Genomic DNA, 24413 nt, shown 5'->3' with positions numbered 1-24413 from the left:
CATTTTCAGTACATTAAATTATTGTAGTAGATGAAGTGAATGTGCAGTGTAACACCATGACAATGTTCACATCTGCCTTTCAAACGTGCATAAGAGGTTCTCAGATCTTCAGTTTTGTACCTTAATAAAGATTAATAGAACAAAACCAGCTGCACTCCTGTGTTAGTCCTCATCCCCAACAAATCCTGTGAATCTCGCAAAATATGTGTACAGTCAGCTGTAATGTTGGTTTATTGTTTACTTTATAGCAGCTCTATGATCACACACTGTCACATAATATCAACAGAGCACATAGAGCAGAGCAGAGAGATGTCTTTACAGGACATGGTTTTGAATCTTCCCAGGCTGGAAATCATCATGAACTAAAACGCAGAAAATATTCATTAGGAGAAATACATTATATATGTTATAAACAGTAGATTGTATATTATGTACTCACTGGGTTGTTTATACTGAGTCAGAATTGGATTATGTCATAAAACTTCATCAACTGCACTTCTTGGTTATGAGTGTCAAAGGTTACATGTGTTATAAGAGCAGAACATGAGTCTCAGGGTTACAAAAACATCTGAGCAGCAGATGATCAGAAAGAGCTGATGAGATTAATTCTGCATATTTCATTTAAAATGATGGTTTAGAGCCTGTAAAACATCCCTACCTGCACAGATAAAAAAATATTGTGATTTAGTTGTTAAAAGCAGTCAGCTTTGTACTGCAGTCATCACTGCTCGTGTTCCAGATCACCAGAGGTGGAAAGTAAAGAAGTACAAATACTTTGTTACTGTACTTAAGTAGATTTTTTCTGGTATCAGTACTTTACTCCATTATTTATTTTTCAGACAACTTTTTACTTTTACTCATTACATTTTTACACAAATATCTGTACTTTTTACTTCTTACATTTTCAAAACAGACTCGTTACTTTAGTTTTAATCCATTGATTTGGTGAAATATTATTTTTTATTTTCAACCGATTTCCTGTTACTGTGCGTCTTTTTCAATCCGCTGGTGTATAAAGTCCTGACTCTCACCACAGATGTAGACTAGTTTACGAAGCTAAGAATCAGCAGGGCAGAAGGCAGTCAGAAGTTTGGGTTTAATGTGGATGAGACAGAGGGAGTCAGTGATGTAAACATGACTGAGAACAGACACATTTCTGATCATCATCATCTTTTTTCTGCTTGTGTTCTATATGTGGATCTTCAGCCTGAACACATTCATTAGGTAACAACATTTTTTATTAGTTTTGTATTAATAAATAAATAAATAAATAAATAAATAAATAAATATATATATATATATATATATATATATATATATATATATATATATATATATATATATATATATATATATATTTGGCTGTCAAAATAAAAATAATTTTAAACGGCACGAAATTTTATTATTTCTTTCTTTCTTTACTTAGATATAAAATAAATAAATGAACTCCAGATAATAATATTTTTAATCAGTAAACTTTTGTTTTATTTCTGAGTCTCAAATCAAACACCAAAATCCGCCATGATTATTGATCGTACAGATAAAAAACAATACATCATTTAAATCTGTAAAATGTCTATAATTGTATATATATATATATAAAAGCTTTCTGACTTGAAGAGGTGCATTTTCTCCGGTATCACCTCATTAACTGTCCGTGTGGAAACATAGCAAAGGCTCTAAATGATGTCCACACGTCTCTGCACTGATATAGACTTTATGTTTAATCACTGCACATATGCTTACATATATATCACATGCTGTACATATGATACAGGTTTAACATCTCCAAGCTGCCAGTTTTGGGCACCTGAGCAAGCCCTTAACTCACTACTGCTCATTTAGTAAATAAGATCATTAAGAGTCACACGGGATAAACACTTCCAACAGGAAGTGGCTATATCTCGCTATCTTTGTCTCTCTATTTTCTCTATCTAATTGTCTCTGTGTCTCTTTTAGTAAATGTCTCTGTCTCACTGTATATGTCTCTCTCTTGCTGTCTCTCTATTTGTTTCTCACTCTTTCTAAAGCTGTGTCTGTGTCTCTTTGTCTTTGTCTCTGTCTTTCCTGCTTATTTACATGTCTAACAAAGTTTTGAGTTTTGAAGTAATGCCATTAGTGATCTATGATGAAAGACTTCCCTGGTTCGATTCTTACCTCTAGTTTCATATTGAACATTATAAGAAGTTTTTAAAAACAGAACAATGAAAGATCATTAAAATTGGTTGCTGGCAAATCATGGTATATCAGTGGTGCAGGTGTTGGAGATGTGGTTCTTGTACCTGGGTCACTTCTCATAGACTTCGAGTTACTGAGAGAATGTACAGAAAGGAGAAGTTTTGACCCTCTACCATCATGATCTAAGAGAAAACACTGGCCTCCTAACTATAGAAAAGCCAAGAGTCCAATAAGCAAAGGCGTGTTGGTATAATGGTCAGTGAAGTGGTCGCTGCTATCTGACTCACCCGGTTCGATTCCTACCCCTTAGCTTTCCTTTAAATTGTTTAAAAAGTTTTTAAAAAGAACCAAAAAAGGTCCTAAAAATCAGGTTCTTGCAGGAGATCCTGTGGCTCAATTGGAAGAGCTTTACCTCTGGGTTGAGAGGTTGCCGGTTCAAACCCTGGCCAGGGCTCAAAGTTAAGAGTGTGGAAGGTTCTGGTGGCTGTAGTAAGGAAGGTGTCAGGAATTGCTGCGTGGGAGGTTGGATGTGGAAGGTTTCAGAGGGCGTATCCTGAAGCAGGGGGGCAATATCCGGGCATCTGCCCCCCCGGTGTCTGAGAAGCTGAAAACAGGGGGTTATGAAGCAAAAACGTTCAAAAAAGTATCGACTTAGTTTTGCATATATAGGGAAAAATTCTGCCAAAAACCTATCACCCTGACTTTTTCTGAGGCTGTGAAGCAGCAGGTCTTTACAGCCTTTGTTTACAGTCAACTACATCATTGCTTACCAGACACTACTTTCCACACCACTTACCCTGTGTGGGTACAAGCCAGATTTGAACCAGCAACCTCTGGGCTCAGAAGCAAGGCTTTTATCACAAAGCCATCAAGTCCCACAATACACCTTCTTTTTTTGGGGGGTTTATCGTTTGTTTCATGCTTCAAAACAAGAAATTCAGATCAGACAGAAACACAGAAAGTAGGATTCGAACCCTGAACCCTACCAACAGCAAAGTATCAGTCTTAACCCACTGAACCATCGGGAAGGACCTGCTGTGATGATTGTTTAGAGCAGGTCTATCTTTTCTCTCAAACCATCAACACAAGAATATAATGCTAAAGACAGATATAGGAAGCAAACCCATAACATGACTAGCAGGGACAAAGCAGGATTCAAACCCTGATTCACACCATTAGCGAGGCACCAGCATTAGCCCACTGAACTATCAGGAAGGACAAGCTGGGAAGCTTGTTTAGAGCAGGTCTATCTTTCTTTTTACCCCTCAAAACAAGAAGATGAAGATGGAGGAATCAGGAATTTAACCTACCTCATGACTAGCAGACAGAAAGCCAGGTTTGAACCCTGACCACCAACATTAGCAAAGTACCAGCCTTAACCCACTAAGCAAGCAGAAAAAACCGGATGGGAAGCTTGATTAGAGCAGGTCCATCATTCATTTCAAACCATCAACACAAGAATTTAACAGTAAAGAAAGCTGTAGGAAGCGAATACAGATGTTAGTAGCGCAAGTTAAACCCACATTGTAAATAACAGGAAGAAAGCAGGATTCGAACCATGATCCCCACCACCAGCGAGCTACCAACCTTAACCCATTGAACCATTGGTGAGGACAGGCTATGAAGCTTATTTGGAGCAGATCCATCTTTCTTTTCATCCCATTAAAAACAAAAATATATTGCTAAAGAAAAATGTAGGAAGTGAATCCTGATCGTGACTGGCAGACAGAAAGCAGGATTCGAACCCTGAACCCTACCAAAAGCAAGAAACCTGATTTAACCCACTGAACCATCAGGGAAGACCAGAAGGTTGTTTAGAGCAGGTCTATCTACCTTTTAACCCTTAAACCCAAGACTATAAAGCTAAAGATAGATTTAGGAAGCAGAAAAATAACCTACATCGCAACTAGCAGGATTCAAACCCTGATCCTCACCATCAGCGAGACACCAGCCTTAACCTACTGAACCATGGAAGAGATCAGACTGGGAAGCATGTTTAGATGAGGCACAAGCCTTAAACCACTGAGCGACCACTGCTGAAAAGCATGTGTGCTTTTTGGAGAGTTCATACTTTGTTTCATCCCAGCGCAGTAAGAAAGAAGGCATGTAGGACTGGCTTTGAAACCTTATAACCAGCATGGACTATATTAAAGACCATGTTCAGGCACAAGCCTTAACCCACTGAGCTACCACAAAAGTGCCTTTTTTTTGGTGGAGTTATCTTTCATTAAAGACCAGGAAATCAAGAAATTAATCCAACACAGAAAGGACAGAATTGAAATGTTTCCAGAGTGGACAAGGTCCTATCTATCTATCTATCTATCTATCTATCTATCTATCTATCTATCTATCTATCTATCTATCTATCTATCTATCTATCTATCTATCTATCTATCTATCTATCTATCTATCTATCTATCTATCTATCTATCTATCGATCTATCGATCTATCTATCTTATCTAATCTTATCTAATCTTATCTATCTATCTATGATGTGAGGTCCAGTTAACAGCTAAAACATTTAGAAGTAATAACTACTTTTTACTTAAGTACATGTGAGAGCCAAGACTTCTTTACTTTCACTTAAGTAAAAAAGTTTAATCAGTACTTCAACTTTTACCTGAGTATTTTAAAACATGAGTATCTGTGCTTCTACTTAAGTAAAGGATGTGTGTACATTTGCCACCTCTGCAGTTCACTGAGAAACCAGAAAGTACAGAAATCTTCTGTCTGAGTTACACAGAAGGCAAACCCTTATTGGATAATGGTGTTGGCGTTATGGGAAAGCTTGGCTTTTAATTCCCTTTAAGCATATGCTCTAAAAGCTGTTAAAAAAATGTCCCTGCTGGAATACCTGGTGTGAAGGAATAAAAGATCTTTGACAATATTGTTAAAAAGAAAAAAAAAAAAATCTATCATCCAATAAAAACTGCACATGCACCATATGTATCAAGTCAACATATGAAACTGGAATGATTGGCAGCTGGACAGATGTTTCGACTCCGATAACTATAATTAATATGCATGTAATGAAACCTTTTATTTATGCACATTATAAACGAAATAATACCTGTTTGTAAAACGTCCTTTATCTTCACTTAATGTCAATATATTATCAGTGAAATTAACTAAATCATACCCTGCACCTGAACGCAACTAGAACAATATCCACTAGATGGCGGCAGTGCTACAGAAAAGCAAGCCTCATATAAAGTTTTAGTTTCCTTTCTGTGCATGCGCGTCACAAGTTCCGTGAGACGCTTTAACTCAAGGGTGTACAAACTTTTTTTCCCTGAGGGCCACATACAGAAAATTATACGGAGGACTGGTCCAATCACTAGACGTAAGGTATACTGCCTCACTTTTAATGCACTAATATGGGTAAAATCAGTCAAATGCAGGTAAATTACGTTGGATAATTGAACATGTTTGAAGAAGAAAAATGTATTTATCACAGCTCTCCATTATTAGATTTTTTCTTTATATTTTACAAAAAGGTTGGCAGGTAATTCTCTTAGTAGAGCCTCAGATTGGCACGTCTCTTCGGTTCCGCCATTACAATGAGCAATTTTATTTTTGATTGCATGCGTTGTGGAGGCGCTGCCTTGTTCAAGACAGTACTCCACCTAGTGTTGAAATTAAGAAGTACAAAACATTTAAGCGCATAGGCCAGGGGTTTTCAACTGGTTCTGTGCCAGGGACCACCATTCTGACTAACAAGTAATCCGCGGCCCACTATTGTGTGTGTGTGTGTTTCTTAACTCCGAGATGCTGGTCTATTTCGCGCGCAAGATGAATGTGTACGTATATGACGCAAAACACAACGTTAGCAAAGCATAGGCCTGATAGGTGCAAAGCTAGCCTATCCTGTGTCAGTTTGAATATTTTAGATTCATTCATTCATTCATTTTCTACCGCTTATCTGTAATTCGGGTCACGGGGACAGCAGTCTAAGCAGGCCCCTGCCTTCGACTGCTGCACAATCCTCACAGCACCGTCCCTTACGGTCCCTCCTGCAGGTGGTGAGCCCACGGGAAGGCGGCACCACGTCACGCCGACGTCACGGACCTTGATATTTCCCTCGTAAGGGACCCCCGGAGCATAGAGGGTTAAGGGCCTTGCTCAAGGGCCCAAGAGTGGCAGCTTGGCGATACCGGGGCTTGAACCCCAGACCTTCCGATCGGCAACCCAGCGCCTTAACCGCTGGAGCCACCACTCCCCCTGAATATTTTAGATATTTTCATTAAATTCAGTTTTCCCACTAATGTGCAAATATTCTGGAAATGTTTGGAAAAATAAATTATGGGAATAAAGTGATTTTAATATTGAAATTATGTAGGCTGTCACGGACCACATGCAATGCCGACGCGGACCACCAGGGGGCCGCGGACCACCGGTTGAAAACCCCTGGCATAGACTATTAGAATTTAAGACTTTGATACGGGCCAATTTAAAATGGATGGCGGGCCGTAGTTTGAACACCCCTGTCTACGGCTTTCCTAATCTTTCTCCCCTAAGCCTCACTGAACTGCACACGTTAATGTTTTTAATGTTCTATCACATTTATGATACGAGCAAGAAAGCAAAAGAAAGCCCATTTCCATTATATATATATATATATATATATATATATATATATATATATATATATATATATATATATATATATATATATATATATATCGTAAAGCCTAAATTTAGACGAATTCAGTCAATCAAGCGATAGCTTATCATTTACACTTACGGCATCTGGCAAAACCCTTCTCCAGATTGACGTACGACTAAGCAGTTCTGGGATTTGAACTCATTACCATCCAAAATATATATCAATGCCTTGACCATTGAGCTCCCACCTTCCTCTTGATGATAAGTTAGTTATGTTAATAGCAGCTATAATCAGCCCCTCTCTTACCAGCCCCACTTTTCTGTTTCTTGATGCAACACTTTGTTATGTCAGTGAAATGCAAACTCATCCGTTCTAAAAAGTTCTCCAAGTTCTCACTGGAGACTCCTTCTGTTAAATTTCCTCTCAGAAAACTATATAAATAACACCTTTCGATTTTAAAACCCGTTAGTCCCTATGTAAGATTTTCCTATAGAAACAGTAACATACGAGAACAAGCACAATAACAGAACCCTGATTTCTAGCCAGAACTACTTTTAGAGCTTCTGTTATAAAACAGTTGATTAGCAGTCAGATTAGAGAAGTATTCAGTACTGAATGATGAATTAAACTACAGCATTGATTTTGAATAATGTGCTATTAGTTATCAAACAGCAGAGGATCCGGTTTCCTTCTGATAGATGACATTTTAAATTTATGACGACTGTCAAACCATCATATCTATAAGTTTATACACATCAAATAAAGCTGTCAGAATGAGGCTCGGGTTTTGGCAGACGGCCATGTTCAACCGACTTTGTTCTTTCTTTCGATTATAAATACACCAACGAGCCTTTTTGGCTTCCTCGCTTTATATGTCGTGTCATAGATTCCTGAAGTTTGCCTTGGCATGCATGCTTTTCCATTATACAGTCATTTCCATTAATACTTTGGAGTGAAACTTGCTTATTTCTGGAACAAGGTCATTGTGGAAGACAGGTCATCAAACTCAATTTTGGTGGATTTTTTTTGGTCTGATCACAAGATCTCCTCATGTCTGAACTTCAGGGCACAGTGTGAATAGTTGCCCTTAACCATATACATAGATGAGGTTTTGTCCTGCAATCCTAACAAATTAGCTAATTCAAGTTGACACCAAGTAGACTGCACCAGCTGTACAGATCGAAGGAATCAACCACAGAATTCACCCTGGGGGCACTGGCACCTCTCCTACAGACAAAGACGTCAAAGTAAAAGAAGTCAAAACTCAATATTGCACAGGGGCCAACATGAACTCTATTATTATTAACTCAAATCTTAATCGTTCCTAATCATTAGGCACTTTAAATGTTATGGAAAGGTGTAAAGTCATACTGTACAAATAGCGCAAAGAGAGAACAAGGGGAATAAAGGCACATAAATGACCTGTTGTTAGATCTGTGAAACACTTTCCCTCTCAGAGAAACTGCACTTGACATCTAATTAGCGGTCCTTAAAGCCACAGCTGGCAGGCACTTATTAAAGCAAATCACATGTGTAAAATGTTCTCCGAGGCGCCTGACTCTACAATTATTCAACAATAAAACAGTCTAATAAAATGCACTGACAGATTGTGGGAACTGTTTGGTATTTCAGATGAGCTGAGAATCAGTAAACCCTAGAGCTTCTCACCAACATATTATGTTCAAGTAAATGATCTGAAACCTGATTCTATGTTCCTGGTATTTCTATGCCGCTCTAAAAATACGTACAGAAGGCCATATTTTGTGTGATTCTAACCAGTAGTGTGCACTTTATTTTCTTATAACAGCACAATCAACAACTGGGTGTTAAAAATGCAGCATGATGCAGGAAGTGACTCCAAACTTTAAAAGGGATGTATTTTTCCTTTAATGGGAGATCATAAAGTAAATTACTAAACTTTAACCACAGCAATCTGGCAACGACATGTTTTATATAATAAAAGAGGACAGTTTTATAGGAGTTGTAGTTAAATTTAATATTGTAGAATGTCTACGAATCAAAATCTTGCTTTACACAGAGAAGGACAATCCCTCACCTGTCTGTCGTTTATTCATTGTATGGAAAGAAAAAAAAGAAAAGAAAAAAAAAGTCATTAAAAAAAAAAAGTTACGACAAAACAAACTCCTCTGCACTGAAAACTTTCCCCAGAAAATGGAAATTGGAAAAGAGATTAACGGTTCATATACATCAAGGCTGATCAGAGCGGTGTTCAGAGTATAAATGGACCACATTAAACACAAAAAAAAAAGATGTAATGGCAGCTCGCCATGATAACGACACTGACGGCTACACCGCGGTTCCTCTCTCCAGGTTTTGTTTGATCTCGGCGGTGTATTTTCCGTAGAAGCGCTCGGCTTTCTTGTTGAACTTGGCGTTTCTTTCGTTGATGTAGTCGATGTCGGCGTCGTCGTTGTAGGCTCTGCGCCGGCTGAATTTTAAGCGCTTCTCGATTCTGTTCGGAGAAAACCAGAAGATGTACAAATCAGAGTCTGAAAGGGTTTAAAAAAATGGTGTTTTTTTTTTTATTTTATTTTTTTAGTTTTTTCTATCATGTTTTTTTTTTTACAGACACGTATCGCGAACACAAAGAACCGGATATATAATTCACTACAGGCTCTCTCTTTCCATCACACACACACACACACACACACACACACACACACACTTCTAAAGCCAGTCTCTGTGACTCTTACTGTTTATCGATGTCCTCCTGCATGCGGTCGATGGCGTCTCTAGAGGGAACGTGTGTTCCGTGGATCAAACTGTTGGAGGTCGGATGGAAGTCTTCACCGCTGAAAGGAAACACGAAAAAAGAGCTCAATATCAATAAACTTTATTCCAAATCAACTGTGAACTGACTTATGCTGCAAAACTGTACAATAATATAACAATATAATTAACACTATAATGATAAAGTAGAAATGAGCAGTGATGAGTAACTGGAGTATATGGACGCTCACCACTCCTCTCTTTGCCTTTCGTAGTCTTGCATATCAGGCTTGATCTGTTTCGTAAGTCTCTGGTATTGCCTCAGCTGGGCCTCGGCATACCCTACAGAAAGAACCAAGACGGAGAGACAAGAGATGATTGATGACAGAGGACAGAATGTAAATACTGTAACTGATCGCAAACTGTCCGACCAGGCACACTTCAATTTCTAGATCTGTTAATCTCCCCACATGGGAGACAAATTGGAGCGAGACGGCTTTTAACTCACTAACAAATCAAAAAGTGTGAACCCGTATTAGGGTAAAAAAAAAAAAAAAAGCCAAATTAAAAGTCACATTTAATCTTCCAGAAAATATTTCTAATCAGAGATTTTAGATATAATCAATTATATATAATACAATTTATATCTCTAATATCTATTATTCTAGACATTATACACACTAGACTGTATGACATCCTCAGTAACTCAATATTTATATCAGCTTAGACCCAATGTATATGATGTAGCACCAAGATGGCTGCCTCAGTGTGTTGGTTTGTGTATGGTTAATATATTTGTCTTTATTTGTTATATTTCCATTTTTTTTATTTTTTTTTTTATAGTTTTCCTATTTTAATAGTACCGGCACACCACAACAAAGTTCAGGACAACAAAAATCCTTCTGCCACTCTATCAGAATCACACTGTTCATTACCTAAACTTTGCATATTACTAACATCGGATACACTTTATGTGATTCAGAATGTCGCTAATGACAGAGTGTGTGTGTGGTGTGTGTGTGTGCGCGCACGCACATATTCAACGGAGGATTTCAGGAAGTAAAAAAGAGCCCAAATAAATTTTACAATAAATGTTTCCCCTCATGTAGAGATGGAAATATTCTGAGTGCTTACTAACAGTAGAAATATGTAAAACCTAATAGTGCTAGAAAGCATCTTTTACCTGAGAAGCCAGGATCAGGATTTTTCTTCTTCTTTTTCCTCTCCCATCTCTCAGCATCTTCAGCGCTGATCTCCAACAGTTTCACACGATTATAATCCTCGCCTCGAGCTGCACACTCCTGATAGACATACAATTACACTGAATTAAACTGTAGACTGGTGCATTTTTATACTTGCATTTTTTAGGCAGCGCTAATATAAACCTGTCCTCACACACACACACACACACACACACGAGAAACTCTTGTGCAATGGCATGGTACGCTCTAACGAGTTTACTCAAAGCAGGAAAACATAATGACTGTTTTGTTTATCATTGCTGCATAAAATATGTCAGTACTCAGAGTCTCCAAGTGACACATTCACAGGGTGGATCACACGGTAATTTAATTAATACATATTATTGTAAAATGTTCAAAACAAATTTCCTGTGCTGAAATTCATGACATCATCATGCTCTTTACCTTCTTCTTTTCATCCACCATAAGTTCGTACTCGAGTCTGGCTTTTTTAGCCTCCCAGTTGGAGGGCAGCTTTAGCCGCTTGTCCTCCTCCACTACTTCCTGATGATTCAGTTTCCGAGCCTCATTCTGCAAAACAGAACAGGGACAATTTATTTATTTAACAACATGCAATAAATTATAGTTTATTAGATTGTTGCCAGACGCTTTAATGTAAACTTGAACTATAGATCAGAAACAGTTCAGTTCAAACACAACCTGAAACCATTGACTTGTGTTGTATTATGTGTTTCGTCTCCATGGAAACACAAACACTAACAATAACACCACCATACTTACATTTATGTAGTAAAATAAGTTAAAGCAGAATAAATTAACAAATAAAGTGTAAAAATGCAAAACCAGGCAGGACACTCACTCTCATAAGAATAATACGAGATGACAAAACAAATAATGGCACCCCTGACATTCTCGCTTTCCAGAAACAATCCTAGACAATTCTCTGGTACATTTTCTATGATAGTTAGCTTTCTTAGCATTTTTGCATTAATGTATGTATAAGTCCAGGAAAGGTAAATTTGAAGAATTTTATATAAGTAAATCTTCAAATAAATAAGTATGCAGTGGTGTTTGTTTTCTCTTACTCTTTTTAAATGAAGCTCTCGGAACTTTCGCAGTCTTTCCTCTCTCTTCTGTGACGCTATAGTTTCTGTCGATTCTTCCTCGCTGGCTGCTCCACACACCTATATTCAAAACAAGGAGATGATCAGCTTGTATTTTATCACTGGACGTGAATTTAGTCAATTCACAACATAAAAATCGTACGAAATCACACAAAACCACAAAGGCATCCAAAATCCACGCTAATTAGCAAGAAAAGCTAAAGCTAGCTAGCGAAATGAACTCACACATTCAAAAAAAACGTCAATAACCAAAATGACAAGCCAATAAACGTGTCTTATACATTTTCCTTGACAAACAAATACAACAACAAACTCGATGAGATAAAACAAATCACTTTTCTTGAGGTGTTCGTTTGTGTTTACCTCTGCGCCGGACGCCATGTTGGATTATCACAAAAGCAGAAGTGGTCCGTCACTGTATTACAGTCCTGACGCACTGTTCAATTTTAAAAAGTAGTTCCTACCCTGTAGGTGCGCGTGTGTTGCTCTTAAATATTTTTCACCTTAAAAAGTCAATCGTTAAACACATATTTTGCTAAAACTATTCAAATTAACAAGTGTTTAATCTGTCATAATAATGAAACAATAATGCTCTCATAATAATAAGACAAATAATAAAATAAAATCTTTTTTATAATGATATTATTTGTAATTTACATTATTTTTTTTTGTAAAATATCTGGAAAAGACACACTGGTAAAACAATATATATATATATATATATATATATATATATATATATATATATATATATATATATATATATATATATATATATTTTTTTAAACAAGACACTACAGGCAACTAAAGTCATATATATTTATAAATAAATGCACATTTTGAATGCACAATTGAGGCTTTATCTTAATAAATATATGTGCATTTGCATACTTCAAAAATCTTGTCTTCAGATAAAGCTGATGAGGCTCTCAAGAACTGTTTGTTGTGATATTATTAATTTGTGCCTTTATTTAATCATAAACGTATTGTGAACTGTTATAAAAAATATATTTATTGTGTATGAAATTAGTCCATCAATTAGCAACATTTAAGGAGGTTCGTCTGCATAAAGTTTTTTGTTTTTAATAAACAAACTGACATGCAACTAAATGAACTAATATCATCTAGAACAGTTGTTTGTTTATGAATAAAGAAAAAATATTTTTTAATGCAATGAAGCATAAGGTGTTTTTTTTAGTCTAGGCTGTGTAGATTATTAGGTTTATAAAGGTAAGGGTTCTAGAGACAAAGCTTCACATTAGGAAATATATGACATGATGTGATTGTGTTGAGTGGGAGAAGCTTAAAGCTTTGCTCAGTGATAAGTATCAGATAATGTAGTTGTTGCAAGTCGAGGAGTGTTTAGTTTTTTAAAATAGAGGACAAGACTTTAATGCTGAAGGTGGATAAATTATTATTACACTTGAGATAATTTATATGCAACACATGCAAATCAACCAAAATCAGAAAGAAAATCTACTTGTAATGACTTTCCATGCAACAGTCTCCAGTCTCAGTGAGTGCGGGACATGGACCAGTCAGCTTTACAACTGCCTCTGAATGCATCTGTTCAGAGAGATAAAATCTCACCAGGAAACTAGTCACAAGTTCACACCCAAAAAACAGTTTACAATGAAGAAAATTTTTCTGACCCACTATTCACTTAACAGCTAAGCAGAATAGATGAAGCCGGTAGAAATAGTTAAACCCTCGGGTCTCTCATCGTCTTCAATGCCTCATTAGCAGCAACATGTTGCTCAGACCCAGTGGCCACTTTTCCTTCACGCTTAGTGTTGTTATAATTAAGCGTGCTTTTTTGGAGGATGTAATTAAGTGGAGTTTATAGTGTTAGATTAAAGCGATCTCCAGATCACAGGCAACGTTAATGGACTGATGCACTTTAAGTGTACACCAGATGGAAGGGAAGCATCGCAGCTACAGTATAAGATAACTAAATAAAGCTCAGCAGATCCTCATTTATCAGCTCGGGCTTCTGGATAACTGCACACGAGGGGACACTATCAGGCTTAGCTGTATGTTTTGTGCACTGGTTACAAAAAAAAAGCAACACATTTAAAAGTATTTCGCACAAATGAAATAATTCAGGACATTTTCCTTGACATTGAATCATTTTCTTGCCACCCACTGTTGCTCCCCACGTTGCAGCGCAGTCTAATGCAGCTGCCGAACATCTGGTGGGATATAAACTTTGTGGGCAGTAAAATCGCCCAGTTTCCTTAATTACTATTTCTGTCATTTCCACAGCCAAAAAATTATTAACACTGAGCCAAATCAAACATGGCCCCCTTCACTGGAGGCGCTGCTGCGCTGTGCGCCAGGCCGAGTCTGTGCACATACCCACTGAGGTGAAACCACCATATTGTTCACCACATCACCTCAAGCCATCGGGCACATGTAAATAAAATGTATTGTCATTGGTTCTGATACCACCACCTCTACGAACCACAGTTACAATCAAATTAGCTCCGAGATACAGGCCACGTTCAATTGCTTTATAATTGATTTCGGTGTTTCACAGATTTTTCCTTTTTAACATTTGGCCTCCTCCTTGCTTCCCTTTTTTTCTGCTCAATAACTCCCTGCACAAGTGGTTTGGCTTTCTCTACAGTCTAGCAAGAAAGAAACATTTCGAGATCTCTTCCTGTCGGAACAGTTTCTCACCTGAGACAAGACACCATTCCGAAATTCATAGATCGGCTGAAGGAAAAGTGGTTAAAAAAAAGGTGAATGGACAAGAAAAAACTCTATAAAAACCTAATTATATTCTCTTCACACAACCGAGACATGCAGACTGAATCAGGAAATCTCAGTTGTGATCTTGAAGAGCCGAATGCTTGGCACAGATTTCATGCTTTTTAACAACGCTGATAATAGTCATAGCCATGGGGTGTGCAAAAAAAGGGCTGCCTCAATAAATGAATATAATTGTGGTATTTGTGAAGAAAATGCCTCGCAGATCCAAATGCAGCCGTTTCATGTGTTGTTAGACGTAAATACTCAACATTTTAGTCGAGTTTTTATATGTGCTGTTCGTTATTGGCTACAGGCTAAAATATAATATGGAATGCGGATCAATTTGGAACAAACAATGCAAAAAAAAAAAAGAAGCAAGAACTGAAAACTTCAAGAATGCTATAAAATATTTGCATTTGTGTGTGTGTTTTTTTTAAAGCCTGCTGGTGGCAAAGAAACACAAAAAATTGTGTTCCTGACTGGACACCTCCTCTGTTATTATGTGAAACATAGTGCAAAAAAATCTTTATACACATTTAGTACTTTATATATAGTTCTTAAAAAAAGATTCAGTAGAGTGTAAATATCCCCAAAAGTCAAAAGACCTTTTTAAAAACTGCATTTATAGACTTCATTCTGACTGTGATCTGATTACAAAATCCCCAAAAGGCTTGTATCTATTTCACTAAAATATATATCTATCCAACAGTTAAATGCACTACATCAAACAAATATCTAACTGAGATAGCGAGGTCTTTGACATCTCTATAAAGAATGCCTTTTTTTTTTATTTCCAAGTTTGTTCAGATGTACAGTAAATAAATGTAAATAAAACACTTTTTGTCATTTCTGTGAAATATACTCATGGATTCATCAAAATTAAGTGTCAAAGTATGTTACAGGCAAAACAAACCAATCTGAATTCCTCTTTTCTGACTCAAATCAGTCAAACTGACAATGATGGGTTTTCCCAGACCACCACACACACCTTATGAGTCACATTTTATAGAGAAAGGACATGGAAGGTTAGATCATGTCAAAAAGATGCTACAAATATTTAAACATACAAATATATACAAATGTTTTATGGTCTGCAGAGTAAACAGTATATAATCATATCTTCATCTTCTAAATTGTGTCTTATTCTTCTTCATCTTCCTCTTCCTCCTATTCTTTAAAATTGAAACATAGTGAAAATATCAATGTGCATTTGCCAGTAAAATATCGAATCATCTGAAGCGAGTTAAATAAAGCACTAAGATGCATTACAATCATTTTTTAAATCAGTATATCTTATATAACTGTGTGATTATGAAATTGTACATAAAACATCAATACTTGAATTAAGTAATTATCAGTAACTGACTTTCACTAACAGTAATTATCATTATATGACTCACCGCTACAACTTCATTGACTCTTGAGACAGTGAAATTTTATGTTTGCATAGATATTTGCATTAATCGTGTTTTATGATTCTTCCACCTGCCTTCATGTGAAAAGAAACCGATTATGGGTGAGAGTCACATAGTCCTGTTTAGAATCTGCTACACACCATGGGCATGTGACTACTGTAGTGAAAAGAGTTCAATTAGGAGTCAATTAAGATTAAGAGTCCACTGTGTCTCTCCATCAAACCTGAGATTTTAACTCACAACCTTCTGTAGATTAGTTCAGAACCGGTAATCCTGCATGCGCCGAGCTGTACTGCAGGAACAGCTGCACATTGAACATGGAACATCCTGTTTTTGTGACTGATTTTACATTACGTGAGTCGAAAGACACTGAAAACAAGTTCTGAAGGACACTGAGTTGTAGTAAGCTGTAAAAAAAGATGGGAAATCAGTAGGGGGAGCTACGCAACACACAATGATGGCATGAGCGTTTTGATCCGTACGCTGCAAAAGAATGTTTTTAAATGTATATAATATTTACTAATTTCACATCAGTCTTTGTCTTTGCTAGTTATAAGACCATTACAATTATTCCAATGCACCTATTTGTAATTGCAAATTGTCTTAAGTTCTTCACCTGAAAAACCTAAAAAAAAAAGAATATATAAATAAATATTTACATAAATAAATATATATATATATATATATATATATATACATACATCCAACATACATACATTTCACTTTAAAGCTCTAGTCTGGCGTCAAGACACACATTTGGCCATATATGTTATATATTTCACAGGAATCAGACAAAAAAAATACAATACTCGAGTTGTATATAAAAAATGATTGGAATTCTGTTATGGTAAAATAATGAACGACAGGGATTTTTTATGAAGCACAGTTCCTCTAAAACCTCAATATGTTCCTGTGTTTGATTCCTTTTATTTTTCCACAGCAGCATTTTTCAAAAACACATCATAGTTTTTAATAAATTTATAGTAATGTTGTGCAACTTCTGCCAAACAAGTTTGTTCCTGTTTTTAATGTATGGTGAGGCAACACCAGCATCATCATCCTTCCATGAATTCTAAATAAATCTCCTTACAGAAAACTTCACCAAAGCAAGAGAGAGACAATTTCAAAAATGTTCACATTGAGCATCCAACTGTGTAGAGCGTACAACATATGATTGGTTACCATAAAAAACATAACATATTATTAATGTGTTCATTCAAACTTAAGATTTGAACTACATTTAGAGCTGCAGTTGCAAAAAACTAAGCAAAATTCTGATAAAAAAGATATAAGAATTGGTATACAGTACAATGGATAATATGATTGTTGTCATACATTATAGCATTCATTACATGCCATGCATATAATCCCAATATTCATATTGTTTAGCCTACAAAAATATCTAGTGCAGTTCACCTCAGGCGACACACACACACACACACACACACACACACACACACACACACACACACACACACACACACACACACACATCCGAGAAAAGAAGACGAGCTTCCACATGCAAATGTTTTCTATGCCACCCCTCTCTCCCTATCTGACCTTAATTAGATTGCGTGTTTTTGAACAGTAGGCTGTTGTGGATGTTTTTTGCTTAGCAAACAGCCCATGGACACGCAGCTGTGACGAGACAAAACCCTGTATCTCATCTTATAACTCTCCGTCTTGTCAAGAATGACATAAAATGAGAGACAGAGTGAGAAAGAAAAAGTTCTTGATTTTGCCAGGGCCAAAGAGATTCTTTGTTCATCCTGTTCATGCCGAAACACAAACATAAATGTATTTTTTTTTATATATTTCACATCCCGACCTGATCATGGAGCATTTTTATAAGGACACTTATTCTAAGAAGTGTTTTTTCCTCAAAGAGTAAACAGATTAAAAGCAACAAAGGAATGCAAGAAAACTGGGATCAATGATCAGATCAATTATGGCAAATTGTACATTCTTCCATTTACATCTTATCTTTCAGCCAAAGTGACTAACAAGTGACACAAAATCCAATCTGAATACAGACACTGGTACAGAACCAGCGCCTAATGTTCACTGACTGAACAGAAAGCAGTGCGAGACACATGCTGGAAGATCAGCGAGCCATAACTAAACACAACGGCACAATAAAAATGACTTGAATCCTTATAAAATGTTTTTTCCCCCCCTTTTGTTATTGAATCCTTTTTATGAAAAAGAAATTGCTGTGGTTTTGTATTAAAAAGCAAGCGATGAAAAATGTTCGGAAAATCTGAGTGTCCAAAACAACAGACGGCTGCATCTCGAATCCTTTCTGTTCAGCATATTAGAAGTCAGCACAGTGCTAGCTAAAATGGTTTAACTTAACAACATTGCAAAGATATATATGGTTATTGCTAACAAATATTCTGATCAGAAATAAAAGCTTTTCTTTTTTACAAAAGACGAACTTGTCACAATTCCTAGATTCAATATGCAAATACAGTTTATACTCTATATGTACACTTGAAATATTCTATAAACAATTTCTCATAATATGACTAAAAAGGCCAAACCCTGTTCTACCATGAGAGCTCAATGAGGATATGATGGGTTAAGATGCAAATAGAGGAACTCCTGCACAGAGCCCTGACCTCAAACTCAATAAACACCTCTTGGGATGAACTGGAACTCAGACTGCACCTTGCAATTGGCATCAGTGTCTGATCTCACTAATGCTTTTTTAGCTGAATAAACAAATATCCCCACAGCCACACTGCAAAATCCAGTGGAAATCCTCGAAGAGTGGAGTTTATTATAACAGCAAAGGAGAAGAACCCTGGAACGGATGGATGTTCAAAATGTACATATGGATATCAAGTCCAGGAGTGCACATACTTTTGGACATGAAATGTAGTGCCAGTGGTGGACAGTAGTGGACAGTATTGTAAATTGTAAAACGGAGGGGCATGTAATTTTCGAGCCCCAAGTTTGAAGAGTTTGTCAGAAACTTGTTACAGATTAAGTTAGGCAACATAAAGACAAGTTCATGAAGCTGTGATAAACGTTTATCTCAATGAAGCAGATGTAATGTGGAATCTTATTACAACTCAGAGGGCTGAACGAATTCTCTGTCTGCCAGGAAAGGTTGAGAGATGCGCTGAACCGCGAGTGTGTTTGGTTTATTGCTCTCTTTCGGCGATTATGGAATATCTTTCAGGACTGCTGGCAAGGATTACATCATCGCCGTTAGATGTTGTATTATTATAGTGCAGATTGCCAGAAACTGTAGTCTTGCTTCTTCTTATGCAGAAAAGAGGTTACAGTAAGAATTGGGGTCTCAGTAATATATAAGTAACAGATGAAACGCAGCTGGGCATACCTTAGCCTGTGCCAAGATACCAAACCAACCTTTGTTTTTGTTAAGATCTGCTAAAAATCCTTCAGAGAAAAAGTTGTGCACTTTCTATACCTAATTATATTTTCCAAGGATAAGTGGAAAAGCGTAATTTGTGACATCGCCATGAAAAAGATTTGACTTTCTTTTTTTCAGCAACGTGTCCGTCATACATTAGAGAGTGAGTATAAATTACATGATGCCTTTTCAATGAAAAACTGTAAATAAAAAAACCTATATGACAGTCAAGAAGTGATCACACACAAAAATGATCTAAAGCCTCCTCGACTTATACAATAATCACAAAATTGTTAGCTAGAATGTGACCTATAGGCCTGCTAGATACTGTAGCTGCTTTTTGTGTTATTTTGCTAAAAGCTGGACCACATCATTAATATACGTGAGCTGCCTGCAAGCATGGCATTAATTGCATTAAAATGGGGGAGCACATCCAGTATGATCCTCTCTTTCTGGTCCACCGAGGGTCTCTTCCTCACCCACAGTGGTTAGTGGCTTTTGGAAAAACTCACACACACACACACACACACACACACACACACACACACACACACACACACACACACACACACATGCATGTAGATTATTAGAAAGCTGCTGTGCCACGCTGTGCTGTGCCAAGCCATGGTGCATGAGCTCACTTCCCTTTCCCAGTTACGGTGGTTTGAGATTGGCCTCTCGCGGGCGTGACGGTTTGCGCCCCTGAACAGAGGCGAGCGTTCGCCAGATGAGACTCTTGTGGTCGTCATCTTCAATCTCTCTCTCTCTCTCTCTCTCTCTCTCTCTCTCTCTCTCTCTCTCTCTCTCTCTCTCTCTCTCTCTCTCAGGGCCCTTAAATTGCTCTTTTCCTCTAATGCACAGGAATTAACATTTTGGTAATCACCCATAGATCTAACCCACGCCAGGTGTTATAGGCACAACAGTGCGAGGTAGGACTGAAATCTTGGTTAATGCATTGATAAAGAATTTGGAGGTACAACCAGGTTTTGGTGGTTGTGGCCAATGTGGGTGCCCCAGTTCTTTACCCAGTACAGTTATCACAGATGCTAATCACCTCAAGCCAGACCGCTACTGTGGGATATGGCTTTGTAACCCAAACCCATGAGGTAGTCAAAGTCAGAAATCAAGCATTGATGCATGTGCTCTGAATGACTGTGTGGCCTGGAATGACTGCTAAACCTCTTGTTATTAGTAATGGATGCACAGTTTGCTCAGGAATAATTTTGTGGCATCGTTTTTACATCACACACAGTGTCCCATTATAAGACTTAATCCTGGGTTGGAGATTTCGGGGTATATTTAAAATCCTTATTTGCCAGTTTATTCAGTTCTATTTGTACCACTGTATAGGAATCATTACCTTTATAGCTTTTATACAAACACTTACCTAATGAACTGTCAAATATAATATTCAATTCACTTAAACTCAAATCAATCGTCCATCTTCAGTAATCGCTTTATCCTGCTCAGGCCATTGGTGAATCCGGGGAACACTGGGAATAAGGTGGGATTACATTCTGGTTAAGATACCAGTTCATTACTCTGCACATTGCATACACACATTCACAGTTTTGGGCAATTTACCATAACCAATCCAAAACACCGTTGGGTTGTGGGAGGAAACCCAAGATCCAGAACACACAATGAGAACCTACAGAGAATCTACACAGCGCTACAAAGGATGTGAGATGGATGTTTATTAACAACTAAAATCAAATAAATTTGTGATTAAAAAACAGGTGAGGGCTCAAACAGCAGTCGAAGAAAGCAATAGAAGAAAATAGAAATAAAAATAAGGAATAATTAACAAAGAAAATAACGCAGATGCAGATGAAAATTCTGGCATGTTTCTTTAATTAAAACTATTTTTTTAAGTCTCATTTTGTTTATCCCGAAATGTTTAAAATGGGAACGGTGAGGTGAAAGTAGGCTTCTGAGCTGAACAACACTATTTCCTGTACAAAAGCAAAAGCAGCTACCAATCGGAGTATTTTTCTGTACCTCCTGTTTTTGTGGCTTTATAGTTTCACAGTCGAGCGACACTGCTTCATAGGCGCCCGCCTCGCTGCACCAGGGCCAGGCTTCCAATAAAACCTAATAGTTTCAATTTCCTCATATCTTATTTCACTCGTTTGCTTTAATCTCTCTCGCTTTTTGTAGGGATGCCAGTGTTACCCATGAACAACTGTGGTAAAAAGAGAAAGAATCAGAGACAGAGAGAGGAAGGAAGGAAGACAGCAAAAGATGGCAGAAAAAAAGTGAGTATGAGCAAGAGAGAGAAAGAGAGAGAGAGAGAGAGAGAGAGAGAGAGAGAGAGAGCATTTACTGTATATTTTTACATTGAGTAAGTTTTATGGCTTTGTAAATGAGAAGTTTGAGGGATTTCCTCCAGATTTTCCTTAAATATGTAAATTCTGTTTTACCTACAGCAAGGAAGTCTGCTTAAGTTAAAAACATAATCAGGTTTTTCCCTAATGGTACAGTAATGCACCTAAAAAATACTGCACCTGAGCAAAAAAATGGCAGCCCTTCAATGTTACTTTTTATTTATATATTTCTGAAACATCATGGCTTCTGTAGCCGACCCGCTGCTGTGTCCAGGCACGTGAATTGTAACAATAATGAAGATTTTTTTTTTACATGCAGAACTTTTAATTTAAGTTTCGCTTAAAATTCAAATGAGGCATCTCACCCGTTCACCCAAAGGTTTTACCGTGAAGTGCCACTGAGAAACAAATACTAATCAATTCAAATTACTTATAGCCATAAACTAATTGTTACGCATTAAAGTATATGCATTAGAGTATAGAGCCAGGTCACTTCTGTATGTATAGCACTGATCTAAGGCACATATTCATATAAGTTTGGTCTATTTGTTATAGATATGTTGCATTTGCATGTTGCAAATTTGATAAGCCTTCTGAGATGATAACATTTACTGCTCTTTCTGATGAATACAATGACATATGAAGTGCATTGTTCGTTCAAATTATTTAACTTTAATATTTGCTTAATAAAATCAGTGTATTCAGGATAATTTTTATGTCCGGAGGAACCCATGAGTGTTTGTGAGGAGTCCCCCCTTCGCTGATATGAGTGTGTTTATTGGAATTCGCAAAGCACACAGTGGATGAGCGCTGAACCACTGGCACACCACACATTCAGACTGCACTTTGTGTTCTTCGGACTGTGGTTAGCTGCATTTGCTGGAAGTGGGCTGTGGGTTCGGGGCTGTTTTCTGCCATTAGTGCTTTTTTTTGCATTTGTTTGCGCTCTGTGCTGAACGGCGAGTACGGTAAATGCCTCCTGTCGGTCAGCCGCACTGGAGAGAATGGCGGCCACAAGAAACCCTGGAGATGGAAGACAATGGATGAGGTGTGTCTCGCTCTCTCTTAGCGAAAGAGTGTATGAGTTTGTGTATGTAAGGTGTACATTATTCTGATTCAGACTGTGCGTATTAGTTTCTGTAGTGAGTCCAGATATGTGTGCTTTCGCTAGCTTTGCACATTCTCTTTTACCCGATCCTAACCGAAACCTCAGAAAGTGTAGCTTTCATGTGGAAAAAACCAAATCAACAGAATCATTCGGTTTTGTGTGATGTGGAAATAAGATTTTTCCTCATGGAAACTCGGAAAATCGTGCCTCGAAATGTCATGCTTTCCTGTAAAAGTAGGGATGAGTGCATACACGGGCAAACACACACGCACATATTACACATAATAGCTCTATATTTTTCATAGTTTCTCCACTGACTTAATCATAAATCAATACATAAACTGAATCATCAGCCCAAACCAAACAGGAACATTTCTGAAGCTGTTTAAAATAAAACCTCCAATCTGGTGTACATAAAAAAAAAAAATCTCATCAAAAATAGCAGCCATGATGTTTTTGCAGACTATTTTCATCCAACATAATGGGTGGCTTTAATTTCCTCTTCCAGGCATGCATTATGATCATTTTCATATTTGCACAAACCTGCAATCCCTCACTGTGGACATATAATCATTGGCAGCCAGGCCAGAGGATACCTGGATAATGTGGTTAACAGAGAAGAACCCGTTTAGCGCCGGACTCTGTTTGAGAATCAGAAAGTGCTGATGGTCAAAATCAATTTCCTCATGGCCAAATTACTCCCTCGCAGGCTTAAGGTTTCATCTAAATGGCCAAACCTGAAAACACTGATACTAATAACATTAGCTTAAAGCCCCAGTCATATAGTTCAAGTTATGCTTAATGCTATTTGGTTTATTTATTGATGTATCAGGGGAGGCTGTGTGTGTGTGTGTGTGTGTGTGTGTGTGTGTGTGTGTGTGTGTGTGTGTGTGTATCCTTTCAACAGACAAATGTGTCAGTACTTGCAGTGATAGCACCCTGGCTACAAGCTTCATTAGATATTAAGATGTCTGCTTGGAACAGGAAACAGAGTGAGAAGAGACAGAGAGAGAGAGTTCATTATGTGTCAAGACAAGCTTCACCTACTGTTAAACACACACACACACACACACACACACACACACACACACACACACACACACACACACACACACACACACACACACAGACACACACACACACACACACACACACAGACACACACACATACACACAAACACACACACTGGCAATTTAGCTGTATCCATCCATGCTTATTTTGGAGGTGGCAGGAAACTGGAGAACCAGCAGGAAACCCATGCAGACACGAAGAAAACATGCAAAACTCTATATAGACAGTAACCCGAGCTCAGGATCAAACCCTGAACCATGAACCACGGAGCTGTGAAATGGCACAAACCGCCTTCCCTTTACACAGTTTTCAAGTCTGTTAAAGACTTTGGAAACAGTTTATATTTCTAACATATTAATTAAATGGTTCAGTTTTAGACCATCGCTGGTATGTTGTAGGTACTCCAGTAGTCCACTGAAATTACTAGGTCTTTTCGCTTGTGACTCCACATTGAAAAGGAAGCTATAGATCTGTGGGAAATGTGGGCACTTGGCAGACCAACTGAACAGGCCAC

General features: G+C 37.5%; 1 protein-coding gene across 2 annotated transcripts in view; it reads right to left on the bottom strand.

The window, feature by feature from the left end:
* Positions 1 to 8648: 8648 nt before the first annotated feature.
* syf2 (SYF2 pre-mRNA-splicing factor) overlaps positions 8649 to 24413 on the bottom strand; it is a 62185-nt gene continuing 46420 nt past the window's right edge. The window contains exons 1-7 of one of the 2 annotated variants that reach the window (XM_083540536.1): positions 12205 to 12312; positions 11803 to 11901; positions 11162 to 11287; positions 10699 to 10816; positions 9767 to 9857; positions 9500 to 9598; positions 8649 to 9258 (exon numbers count right to left, since the gene is read on the bottom strand). In XM_083540536.1, coding sequence (XP_083396662.1) covers positions 9093 to 9258; positions 9500 to 9598; positions 9767 to 9857; positions 10699 to 10816; positions 11162 to 11287; positions 11803 to 11901; positions 12205 to 12222 — 717 coding nt within the window. In that variant the 5' untranslated portion in view covers positions 12223 to 12312 and the 3' untranslated portion in view covers positions 8649 to 9092. Of the gene's footprint in view, positions 9259 to 9499; positions 9599 to 9766; positions 9858 to 10698; positions 10817 to 11161; positions 11288 to 11802; positions 11902 to 12204; positions 12313 to 24413 lie in introns of those variants that run through there. The other variant, XM_083540535.1, reaches the window with a different exon arrangement.

The sequence above is a fragment of the Silurus aristotelis genome (genome assembly GCF_946808225.1).
Source record: "Silurus aristotelis genome assembly, chromosome: 4".
In the NCBI taxonomy this organism is placed as follows: Eukaryota; Metazoa; Chordata; class Actinopteri; order Siluriformes; family Siluridae; genus Silurus; species Silurus aristotelis.
The sequence above is the reverse complement of the archived record's forward strand: the minus strand, read 5'-3'. Positions and strand labels throughout refer to the sequence as shown.